The sequence below is a fragment of the Zingiber officinale genome, chromosome 3B (assembly GCF_018446385.1).
Source record: "Zingiber officinale cultivar Zhangliang chromosome 3B, Zo_v1.1, whole genome shotgun sequence".
Lineage (NCBI taxonomy): Eukaryota > Viridiplantae > Streptophyta > Magnoliopsida > Zingiberales > Zingiberaceae > Zingiber > Zingiber officinale.
The window spans coordinates 21,555,786-21,568,439 of NC_055991.1; the positions used below are offsets into that span (position 1 = coordinate 21,555,786).

The 12,654-nt window shown below is 40.8% G+C and overlaps 1 protein-coding gene across 1 annotated transcript; it reads right to left on the minus strand.

The window, feature by feature from the left end:
* Nucleotides 1-851: 851 nt before the first annotated feature.
* Nucleotides 852-4,194, minus strand: LOC122056135 (protein SMAX1-like). The gene is made up of 2 exons (XM_042617938.1): nt 2,666-4,194; nt 852-2,562 (listed from the first exon to the last, which is right to left on the minus strand). Exons 1-2 carry the CDS (start codon nt 3,913-3,915, stop codon nt 972-974), a joined length of 2,841 nt encoding a protein of 946 aa, XP_042473872.1. The 5' UTR covers nt 3,916-4,194; the 3' UTR covers nt 852-971.
* Between the last annotated feature and the right edge of the window lie 8,460 nt (nt 4,195-12,654).

Genomic DNA, 12,654 nt, shown 5'->3' on the forward strand with positions numbered 1-12,654 from the left:
GGTGGCCTCACTGGACGCCCAGCCAAGATACATGCAATATGATACATTATAGAGTAGGATATACCGAGTGCAACCGAACGACCCAATAGAAGCGATTGGCTTAATGACCGACTGATATATACTCAGCAAATAATATCCTAACAAGACGATCCGCCTTAATGATCGGCTGAGATATACTCAACTGATAACATCCTAAGGGCGACAAGCTTAACAACCAATTGAGATATGTTTGGCGGGCAATATCCTAATAACCTGTCTGAATAACAAATTATGTGTCAGAGAATATTCTTCTAAGACCTTCTTTAGGAACCATCCTATCCCCCGTACGCCGACCATATATAACAGCATATTACTTCATTAGCCTCAACAAACAACAAAAGAGGTATATATGTGAGTAGAAGAAAAATTTCTCAGATAATTATTATACAATGCCTAACAAATTCTGACACACTTTACCACCTCATAATTACAGAGGTTATGAGGAGATATATAAAAGGGAGTCTTCTACATAATGAAGGTACGCATCTGCTATTGTTCTTCATCCACCCGCTCAAGTTTGTACTAATTTGAACGTCGAAGGACCTTCGTTAAGAATTCTCATTATTTTCTAGGCACTGACACCTTATTGAATCATTTCTATGTGTGTAGGATCAAAGAAAAACTTCTTTTTAGGAATAAAAGTCTACTACTAATCAATAATCAATTATTGATCCGTTGTATTTAACATATCATCTCTATAATTTTCAAACATAATCAATAATCAATATTGAGAACATCTATAGTGATTGCATTCATTAGCAAGCATGCCCTTTCTTGATATATTTTACTAAAAACAAACTATATAACATAAATTAAATTGAATTTGTATGGTTTATATCTGTTATTATCGCCGAATTAACGAAATGAAAAAGAAAATTACTATAATGTTTACGTGTACAAATCCACCCTCAAATATTCCATAATTTTAAACTCTACGCCCCTTCGACCGCAACGCTCACCGCCGGCGTCCAATCCCGTTCGCTGCGGCTGCTGCTCGCCTTCGCCGCCTCGCTGCCTTCCATTACCGATAGCCGGACAGCCACCGCTCCCTCAGCCGTCTTCAATCTGCCCTTTAATTCCTTAAAGCGAGGAGTTAGTACTCTCTCAGACCATTCGTCGAGCTTCTCGCCGGCGATCCACGCGCAGCCGACGACCCGGTCGGCGGCCTCCTCGTCGACCCTTATTGACCAATTATCCCCCATCACGGCCGCATAGATGCTCGATATCGCCTCCGCCGCTCGACGCCGCATCGGCGAGAAGTCCACCGGCTCGAACACCACCGCGCCATCCGCCAGCTCGGCCATCTCTGCAGCCACGGACGAGGTCAATTGCTTGACGTCGAGCCGCTCCTTGCTGACATCACGCTCCACAGTCACGTCGCTCGACCCCTCACCGGGATCGGCCTCCTCCGCCATCCCCATGGCCAGATTCAGGTCCAGCGAAAGCGGCCGTCGTAGCTTCGTTGGCGGAGCACCGTGCCGGAGCCAATCGACGCATCGTTTCGAAGTGGTTTTCTCCGCCGAGAGCTCGAGCCACCGCCCCCGCGCTGCCGCTCGGAGGATCTTCTTCTCGCATTCAATCAAAGACTCGTGAGATCTCTTGAGCTCTTCCGGAAGCCAACTCGAAGTCACGATGAAGATCGCACTTCCCAAGCTGATCTCTCGTCCATGCGAATCCACCATCCTCCCCTGTTCCATCGCCCTCTTTATGCTTCCCCTTACCAGCACATCATTTGTTCGGTCAAATTCCTCAACGAGCACCACCGCGAACGGGTTCTTCCGGATCGCCTCCACTACTCGATCCATCAACGTCCGCCCACGGCAGGAGCTCACGGTGCACTCTCCTTCCTCCTCAGCATCGCCGCCGAGCTTGACGACGACTGGAGGAGTGCCGAATACCAGCTCCGATAACGCCGTGGCCATCTTGCGCTTGCCAATCTTGTCAGGCCCCAGATAGAGAAGCCAGGAATGGCCTCTCCTCCTGCTTTCGGACTTGAGTCTTAGCACGGTAGCGGCCATGGCGGAGGCCACTTCCGGCTGCCAGCTGACCTTGTCCAGGAGCCCCTTGTACAACCTCTTGAAGGCGTCGATATCAGAAACGCCGGCGAAATTAGTCTTCTTCTGGTTCAAGAACTCTACTTTCTTGGGCTCGTTCGGATTGCAGGTTGCAGAATTGCCAAGTACAAGATCAGTCTTCACTGATATCTCAACAAGTGATGTAGCCGGTGAGTTTCCTGAACAGAGAAGCAACGGAGAAGGAGGAGAGGCTTTGGAGTGAAGCCGAGAGCAAATGTGTTGCCATTTCTTCAGCAGCGTTTCCTTGTGCTGAACATGATCGGTTGTGCCGGATTCATTGCAGCGCTTGGCCAGCTGCAGCCATGGCGGCAATGCTCTGTTCTCGTCTACCTTTGGAGCAGGTTGGTGGCTTCCCTTGGTAATGTCGTGCCTGTAGCCCTCGGTGCAAAGTGCGCACATCCCTGTGTTTGTTGCAGAGTTTATAGTCACTGGAAATTGCTTACAAGTCCTGCAGATTTTGAATCGGGGAGAAGAAAACAATTGGTTTTTGTTATGATGATTCTTGGATGGGATCGAAGAGGAAAAGCTTATAGATCGAATAAAAATCTCACCTTGGAAAATTTTGGAAGCTTGGAGCCATTTGCACCGCCTGCAGATCCCAGTCGTCCTCCATCGTCGGGTGGTAGACTTGACACCGGAGGTACGTCGTCCACGTCGCCGTGCCAAGTAGCCAAATCTGCCGGCCGCGGTCGCGGAACGATTGGAGAAGTGTCGCCATCTCCGCCACTGCGGTGTGGGCAGTTTCGGAGACGGTCTGCTGTGCGTTGATCTTCGATGAAGTCATCGTCGGGGGCCGAACGGAGCTGTCCACCAGCCACTTGAGGTCTCCGATATCGACCACCACGCCGTGGTGTCCACCGATGAGTTGAGACTCAAGGATGCTGCCTAACTCTCGTATCTTTGCGGCGATCCAGGATTTGACGCCGGAGGCCATGGCAGCGGAGAAATCTTTGCCAAAAGAGACAACTTTGGCGGTGTGGAGCGGCGGCGGGGCGGCGCCGGACTCGATTTTTTGGATCACGTCCTGGATAACGGCCTCCGGATCGATATCGCTGACGAGAACTGGATTTCGTTTCTTGGATCGTGATAGTGTGCTCATGACCCTTTTGACCTCCTCCGTTCGCGGTTGCTCGCCGCTGGCTGTGGCAGCTGCGCCGCTTCCATTGAAGAGGCGGGGGTTCACATAGAGGTGGGCAGGGGAAGGCGGAACAGGAGAAACAGGGGAAGTGGTGGTGGAAAGCACTGCGGCGGTGATAGTAGATGAGGTGGAGGAGGAGTTGGAGGAAGAGGAGGATAGTGATTGCTCGACGACGGCCTTGACGACGGTTGAGGAGAAGCCGGCCTCCCGCATGACGCGGCTGACCTGAGGGTCATCGAGGATGGAGACGACGAGCTGGTCGAGCTCGACCTTGACAGCCAGCAGCGGCGCGGCCGGTTGTTGCGGCTGCTCGGGGCACCCGCGACGCTGGTTGGCCTGCGCGCGCTTGAGCGCCGCCTTCAGCGCGTTCGACATCGGCGGCTGGGCGGCGTCCCGGCCGCCGTCAGAGGGCAGGCGATCCAGCGCGACGGAGAAGCAGAGCTCGAGAGCGCGGCAACGGAGCGGGTGGGAGGCGGAGTCGGGGTGAGAGCTCAAGCAGGACCGCCTGAGGATGCCGGAGGGCGCGGCCAGAAGAACGGCAGCTACGTGGAGGGGCGTGATCCGCCCGTGCTTCCTCTGCACCGCCTCCACGATGGAGCGAGCAAGCACGCTCGCCGCCTCCGGCGTTAGCATCTGCTGGATTGTGCTCAGCTCCGCCCTCATCCTCTCTTCACACTGGTAAAAATCTCACCTTTAACTGCAAATTCCTCCGGCGGTCTCCTCAAATCGAGTAAAAATCTCTCCTTTACTAAATTAGCGAAACCAAAACCGAGATAATCGATCAAATTCCCGCAACAAAAACAGGAAGATCGTGAAGAAGAAGGGGAAGAAAAGGATGGCAACTTTTTTGGTTCCCTGTTTCTTTCTTTCTTTCCGAAGCAGGCAGTACGGAGGCAGAAAGAATTCAAGTAGAGAGAAAGCTTAGGCCAAATGAACAGAAACTTCTTCTCTAATAAAACTCACTGTTTTCTTTTTTCTTTTATTATATCTCATCAAAAATAACGACAAAAAAAGATTTTTCAAAACTATTATATTTGGATTTTATTTTATTTTTTGTTTGAGAAGAAGCGAGTTTTTTTTTATCAATCTATCATCATCACGCATCACAACTTTTTGGACTTTGATTATTGTAAACATTTAATTTGTCTTCTTGTGGCGGTATCACAGCAATTGGGGTCTCCGAATCCATAAAATCTTTTAATCATTATAAATTTTATTATTTTTTATTTGTTTATTTTTATGTTGCCCCTTTCATTTAAAAAAAAATAAAATGACATTCTAAATTATGTAAATTATTAAAAGAACATTGTTTTTAAATATTGTTAAAAAGAATACTACATTATTTATTTCAAAAATATTATTATAATCATTACAACTAGTTATTATAATATATAACAATTATAGAATAATTATTATAACGCTATAATAGTTGATGCAATACTATTATAGTATTGTAACATTTTGTAGGTATGTAAATGGATACTACAAGTACATAACATTTATTTAAGCAAGCAGCTATTGAAAAAATATTTAAATAATTATTATAATTATTTAAAAATATTTTTAATGAAGTTTAAATAATTTTAGTAGTTGATTCAATATTATAGTAGTTACTAACAGGTAGGGTTATAAATAAATTAAGTGTTCATGAATAACTTCTGTATTCGGTTAGGTAAGAATTTGTTTATATTAGTTCAATATACATAAGATTAATTAAACAAACAAGAAGTTAAACAACTAAGCTTGAATACATATGTGTTCAGCTCGTTAATATTTGTGAATAATGTTCACGAACTATATTTATTAATAAAATTCTTTTTAACATGCTAAATAAACAACAAAATAAAATATATAAATAAATTTAAATTATCAAGCTTAATAACCAATCAAATAACTAAAAGTTTCATATAATCAAATAAGCTTGAATTGAGAACTCGATAACATTTAAACGAATCAAGCTCGAACCAAACTCAAGCCAAGCTTGAATTGAGAGTTCGATGTTATCTAAACAAACCAAACTCAAGTCAAGCTTTAAATAAGCTCATAAAGCCCTCAGGGTGTAGCACAGAAGGTGGACATATGACATCTCTGGCGTAAAGACCAGGGATCGATTTTCAAGAACTGACGACTTGAGGTTTACCCCACTATGCGTCTGACGCCTGCATGTACCTCCCTCCATATCCGTGAGGTTGGCACTAGGAGGATCGTTAATGTAGCGGATCTACATTTTTTTAAATAAGCTCATAAAAAAATAAGTCAAGCCAAGTTTGAACAATCATTTCAAAAGCTTGGTTCATTTTAAGCTCGACTCGGTTTAGTTCGATTATCTTATCAAACAATCTTGACACCCCAAATCTTAGTTTGGCACAGCTTGTTTATAGCCCTACTAACTGTTAGGACTAGGGGTATAAATGAATTGAACCGGCTCGCGAGCTTTTCGAGCCCGCTTGAAAAATCTTCGATTCATATTCGAATTTATCGAATTCGAGCCAAACTCGAACATGTTCGATTTTTTTTTCGAACCGAACTCGAACCCAAATTATATTGTTTTGTTATATTGTTCGATAGTTTGCGAGCCACTTACGAACCTTAATATTTTATTAATATAAGTTAAATATATATTAAATAAATAAATTTTAAACCTTTTGAGTATCTATTTCGAGCAATAATCTGAATAGTCCGTGAACATATTTGAATTTTTCAACCTGAACTCAAACATGAGTCCTAATTCGAACTGAACTCGAACTAAAAATTTTAAAATTTTCGAGCTTCGAATCGAGTTCGAACTCGAATATACCTATTTCGAGTTAAATTCGAGCCTTAGATTTTTCTACATATTCAGTTCGATTCGATTTATTTATCCCTCTAATTAGGACGGTCTAATAATTATATAAATAGCTATTTAAAGTCATTTTAACTCATTTAAAATAATTTTAATAAAGTTTATTTATTTTCACTAAATTGATAAATAGTATTTTGATATAATAATATTTAATTTTATTAAAATAAACAAATAATTTTTTATCATTAAAATAAGGGATATTTTTGATACAAACATATATAGTGGAGCGTATTTTATGTTTTTTTTAAACCCTTTTAATTTTGCCTATCTTATTTTAATGTTGAGATTGAAAAGTTTTCTTTAAAGTAGGTTCTGTCTCTTTGTTGCTTCCAAACACCAACTTTCCGTGCCATTTTTTTAAAAAAATGTTTGATGAATTTCGATCTGCCAATTAAACAAAGGAAAGAAAACAAACAAGGTAAACATTCACAAACTCGGAGAGGTAAAGTGCAAAGTTTGAAAATTCTAAGAGGCAAAATAAAATGTTTCCAATGATATTACAAATATATATTATTATTACTACATTTAAAAAGAGCCTAGACAAATAAAATAGAAAAAAAATAATAAATTAATAAATTTCGATCAAATAAAGTAGGAAAATTTTGTTCTCCAGTCCCTTTTATTTCCTACCAATTCTTTTGCCTAATCAAAGGTAGCGGCTTAGGGCATCGCGAGATTTTTTAAAGAGTTTATGAACAAAAATTAAAGAAAAAAGCTCTAACTATTATATAGGTAAGTTTGAGTTTTATAGTTTAAAAACGATAGTAAAATCTTAAATTTATTTTTTTTCTCTCAAAATTAATAACATGCGTGGAGCAAAAGTTATAAAGATCTTTTAATTATTAAAAGAATAATAAAATTTTAAGATGATATTGAGGTGATATATATATATATATATATATATATATATATATATATATTAAATATTTTTAATTCTACTATTAAATATATTTTTGCTTTTTATAATAAAATAAAGAGAGAGAAATTATCAGATAAATCTCCTTACAGTATCCTCTAGACGAAGGATACTTGAGATTGAAGATATTTAGAGAAATCGTGTAGATGAAATTGTTATGGTCAACAATAATTTAAAGATAAAAAAAGAGGAACATTACCATTTGTTTTCTACTCTATCTGATTTATTGCGTGGTCAGCAAATTAAATGTTCTCACAATTATTTATTGTACATGTTCCATTTGGGACCGAGTTTTGAGTAGTTGGATCGGACCTTGTCCATCACATTTTGTATTTATAATGTTTAATAATAACTATATATTTATATATAATCTTGAATTTTCAATTTTTTTTATAAAAAATGGGTTATATTAATGTAAAGTCTTGATCAAACCCAAGGTTTCTAGTTTCTCTCTCTAAAATTGTACATCGGCTATACATTTACAATGTTAATTATTATCTTTTGTTAAATTCGGACATAAAGATGAATTAAAATTTAAATGCGAGTTGTATTCTCAGGCGTTGCTTCATTTCTTAGGCGTTGCCTTAAACCTTCATTTGTGGACAAATTTGACTTTTAAGAGATGGTTAAATTAAGAAAACGCGTATGCATACGTGCTTTATTTTGGTCAACGTGCATGAAAAATATAGATATTTCTATTCTCAACTATTAGCCACCAATGTCACACTCCACAGCGGTCGGCAAAAGGAGACTACGCCTAATCTCATTATCATCACTTTGTCATCTACTCTTACTTAGTCACTCTTGTAAACATAAAAAAAAAAAAAAATTATAGTCAAGTGTTTTTAGTTGACACTATGGTACCAGTTTAGCCTCCTCTAATTTTAGGAGTAATCAATTTGGTTCTACAAAAAAATTTCTACAAAAAAATTTCTACCGATTATTAAGAATAAATTAGGACATCGCGTTCATCAAACTTGTGATTTGCATGCACTGTGACATGATCTGTTGTTTTAGGATGAATCACTTCACTTCTGGAAGTAATTATCTCGTAAACCCTATTAATTTATTTTCATTCCTATTTTTATATTTATCGAATTCAATTCATAGTTATCAAACACATCCTTAAATTATATAAGCCTCTAATTCAATAAATTTGGTCAAATTTGTAATAATTATTGATGCAAGGGGGAGATTAAAAAAGCGACCTATTCGAGTCTTCGACTCGTCTATAACCGATTCGGACGAGTCAAGGCCGACTCACTTCTCCCAATCCGAGTCGCCGTCTTTTTCCTCCCCCTTCTGCCGGGTTCATCTCCCCGGATCGCATCCCGCCTTCCTCTTCCTCATACTCTTTCTCTCCTTCACCCCATTTCGACGTAGTCGGATCTCGAGGTTGAGGACGATTCTCCGGCGAAGTCGTTCCGCACTGAGTTCCGAGGACAATCCTGGTTCTGTGTCCTAGGCACTCTCTCCTCGCAGTTTCCGATCTCGTCGTGCTTGAACTTGCACGGGAGGGCGTCGTTTGCGTTCCATGGTCGATCTAGCTTCTGTCTCCAGGTTAGAGTCAGTACTTTTAGGGATTACAATTGGTTGAACATTCTAGTCCCGTGCTATTTCTCTGAGACAATTATGATCTTGTGATAATCAACTACGAACATTTACTAGTTTAGTTTGAGCCATTACTTTTACTGAATCAAACATGTTCGAGCTGTTCATTCGCTCATTCTCGATCCAAAAAGGGGGCTATTCTCATGGCGCATCTGATTTTCAAGTTTAGGGCTCGAATTAGTTGTTTACAACTACTTTTCCATCCAACGTGATCTTTTTAACTTCATTGAGCTGTTCATCCACTCATTCTTGATTCAATGAAGGATCTTGTTGTGGCACATCTTATTTTGAATAGTGTTCATTCAAACATTTTAACTTAAGCTGATCATTCATTTCATTTTGAAATCTAGCAATCAAATTATATTACTATTGCTGTTATACTACATCGAATGCACAGCTTCTACTGCTATTCTCATAACCATCTAAGAAACTTTTCTGAAAATAATGCATTGATGGCTGAACTAGTTTCATATTAGCTATTGAATGTTAATGGAGTGCACATAATCTACATTTGTACCTTTCTTCTTTCACACCTTTTGACATTGTTGCATTTCATCTTCAACTCAGTGTCCAGACTCTTCGTTTCAGAATTACTTGTGTTTTGACTTCTATTCCTCCCACTATGAACACTCATGATTTTCCATAAATAAAGGATATTACAGTACAAAAAACATTTTGTTACACGTTCAATACCTATACACACATGTTACAATGGAAGGATCCCTCTTGTTTAAGGGCTAGTGAGAAGATAAACATCTACAATGTACTCTTCCATCTCCCTGTAACTCTCGTTCCTTTCACTCTGCTTGCATTCGTAGTATAGCGCTGTTGTTGTAGCCAAGATGAGGAAGTTTAACACCACATCCATGCCAATACGAACTACTTCAATCCACAATTGGTTTTCCTCAGAATCTGAGGATGAAGAGAAGAAAACCATGAATACTAAAGTGGCAACACTGCTAAGAACCACCACAAGAACATTTATTGCGATTCCCTGCTTCCTTCTCCTGTTGATGAGCTCCAGTGCCCTGCCAAATGCTTCAATGCCATAACACTCTTCCTCTACTGCAGATACCACTAAACACAACAGAGAAACTATCGCTACGTAAAAGTAATACAGCGCCGACAAAACAGCTACAAGGACGAGCATCACAACTAAAAGCTTTGAGTCGTGCGACATTACTGTGAGTCCAAGAAGAATTGGATCCATTGAGAGGACAAAGCAGGAATGGAGGATTGTGACACAACTTTGGCTCACAAAGGAGGATTTCCACGCCTGTTTTGTCTTCATGAAGATGTCGGTATAAGGGCTCTTCGGAGCGTATGCCATGGAGAAAGCATGGATAGTTGCAGGTGTTAGGAAAGAGGCAATGACAAAGGAAGTTAGCAGCAGGACTAAGTCTTTGATGTTGGTCTTTTCGATAGAGGCAGAGAGGGTCGTGATATCGGTTACTCTGCTGCAGATTGGTCTTGCGAGAGATGAGTAGATGGAGTCGTGGCTACTTGAGAAGAAGAGGGAGGAAGCAGAGACTGTGGAGAGGAGGAGAATGAACGCAAAATGATATGAGGATCCCAAGATGAGTTTGAAGGATTCAGATAGGATTGTGCGGGTGGAGAGGAGCTTGTCTGGGATGGCCATGGCCATGGCCATGGAGAACCTTGTGAGATGTTGAAGACGGAGAGGATTTCAATGGAAGCAGGTATTTAATTGAAGGCGTTTGTGGTTTGGTTAGGATTTGGTCAGAAATTTAAGGGTGTTTGTTGTGTGACTTGTTCAACAGCTTCCATAGTAGATTTTTTTTTTTTTGCTCTGTGGCTGCTTGAAGAAGTTTGGAATAGGTCTTAATTGGCACCCCTTAAATTGTGATATGGACAATTCAACCATCGACTTATCTCCGATTTAAGAGCCATCTAAACTAGTCAAGCTCAAATTTTATCCGAAACAATGAACTATCTCTAGGCTCCATGTTCTGTTCGGTTCAGCTCAGCGTGAGAGAGAGATCTCATTTACTAAAACTTCACTAGGTAGACGAAATGGAGAACAGTTCTGTAAATGCTAATGACCTTATCAATGCTGTCTATGAGGACTACAATTACGAAATTGCCATCGGAGAGAGGGATTAATTAATTTTAGGGTCAGGGTTCAACTTAGCCGGCCAGTTCCACAAATTAAAAATAAAAATATGTGGTTATGAAACTGAGTTCGGGCCGTTCACGTGTAAAGATCTCTCGAACCCAACACGTGGCGCCAAAGCAGCCATCAAAGACCAAAGTCGAGGAGAACGTCCGCTTCCTCAAATCTGACGTGCCGAGTTGTTTAAATTTATTTATTTTATATATATAAGGAGAAATTAGGCGAACAAGGAAGGCCGGCGAATCCCATATATTATATCTGGATTACTTAAAAAAAAAACGGAAAAATAAGGAGAAATTAATTTTCATATAGTTTTTACATAATTTCAGACAAAGAAGGCTATTATCCATTTAATTCAATGAATCATTTGAAGATTGGTAAATTAATTTACTTTTATCTATTTCACTCGCAAGTGATTTGATGGAATAATATCATCTTTTAAGATAATTCAATAAATAAAAAATAAAAGCGAAATTGTCCTTTTTTTTACTGACCTTTTTTTTAATGACTTTTTTTTTTCACTCTTTCTAAGATAAAATTTTAATTTTAACGTAAATTATTTCATTAAACCACAAATTCAAATAAAAATAAAGTTATACTTAAATTATAGATAGATAAATTAATAAATAATTAAACTTATCTATAAATTATTTAGGAGCATTGATGAATCATAGACAATCATTTATCTTATCTAATTTTTAAGTATATTTATTGAAAAACTAATAGAGCTCCACTTTTTTTATCGAGCTCAACAAGTGAAATGATATGATGATGCAATTAAATTAAATCATTGATTTAATAAAAAAAAACTTATATGATCCCATATATTTAACTTATTATAAATAATTTAAACAAATATAATATTTATATATATTGATCCGGTGGTAAGGACGGGGGATCCTCATGGGCGGAGGGTCAAAGACACGTGGAGGTCAACCCCAAGTTCGAGCCGAACGAAAGATGTCGGGCCGAATGGAAGGCTGCCCTGCCGAACGGAAGGATTCCCTGCCGAACGGAAGTATTCCCTGCCGAACGGAAGCATGCCGAGCCGAACGGAAGGATGCGGGCCGAACGGAAGGATGCCGAGCCGACCTGACATTCGGCCAGGAGCTTCCCGGGCCGGACAGAAGACAACCCGACCATGGGCGGGTTTCCGATGCGTGAAGGTCAACAGTCAAAGGGGGCTCGACGCGAGCACCCGGTCCAGCACGTATGACCGGCCGGACGAAAAGGGACTGCCGACCGGCCGGACACTCGCCATATAGTAAGGAGAACAGGACAAGGAAACATCCTCTGACAGCGGGTATATCCGAGGAGCAGGCCATACGCAAGATCTTACAACAGAGGATCCCGCTGTCCCATCATAGATGTGCTCGGACTGTAGCAGTATGATGTCAGGTAAGCTCTTCTGACAAGCCCATATCGAGGTATGGACAGAGGACACGTATGCACCTCGGTATATGTGCCCGAGCCTCTTCACAGCTCTATATAAAGGGTCCTCACCCTTCGCCGGAGGTACGCAGTCTACGAGTTTTGGAGCCACTTTTTCTCTCTTGAGCTTCGCCTGACTTGAGCGTCGGAGGGTCGCCGCCGGGAACCCCTTCCCGGCCCGACTTCTGTGCAGGTTCACCGGAGCTTCGTGCTACCAGTCGAAGATCCACGTCAACAGTCGAGAAGCGCCCTGTGCCCAGCGTCCGTTGATTCAGCAATCGGACAGGATCAATTTGGCGCCGTCTGTGGGAACGCTCCTGCATCCGAGCGGAAGCAATAGACGAAGCTGGACAACCGCATTCGGTGATGCTCTCCACAGAGGAACTCGACGCTCTAATCAAGGCAAGAGCAGCTAAGCTCGTGGAGCAACAGAGAGAGAATGCGCAAGCCGAGCGGCTGAAGCAACAA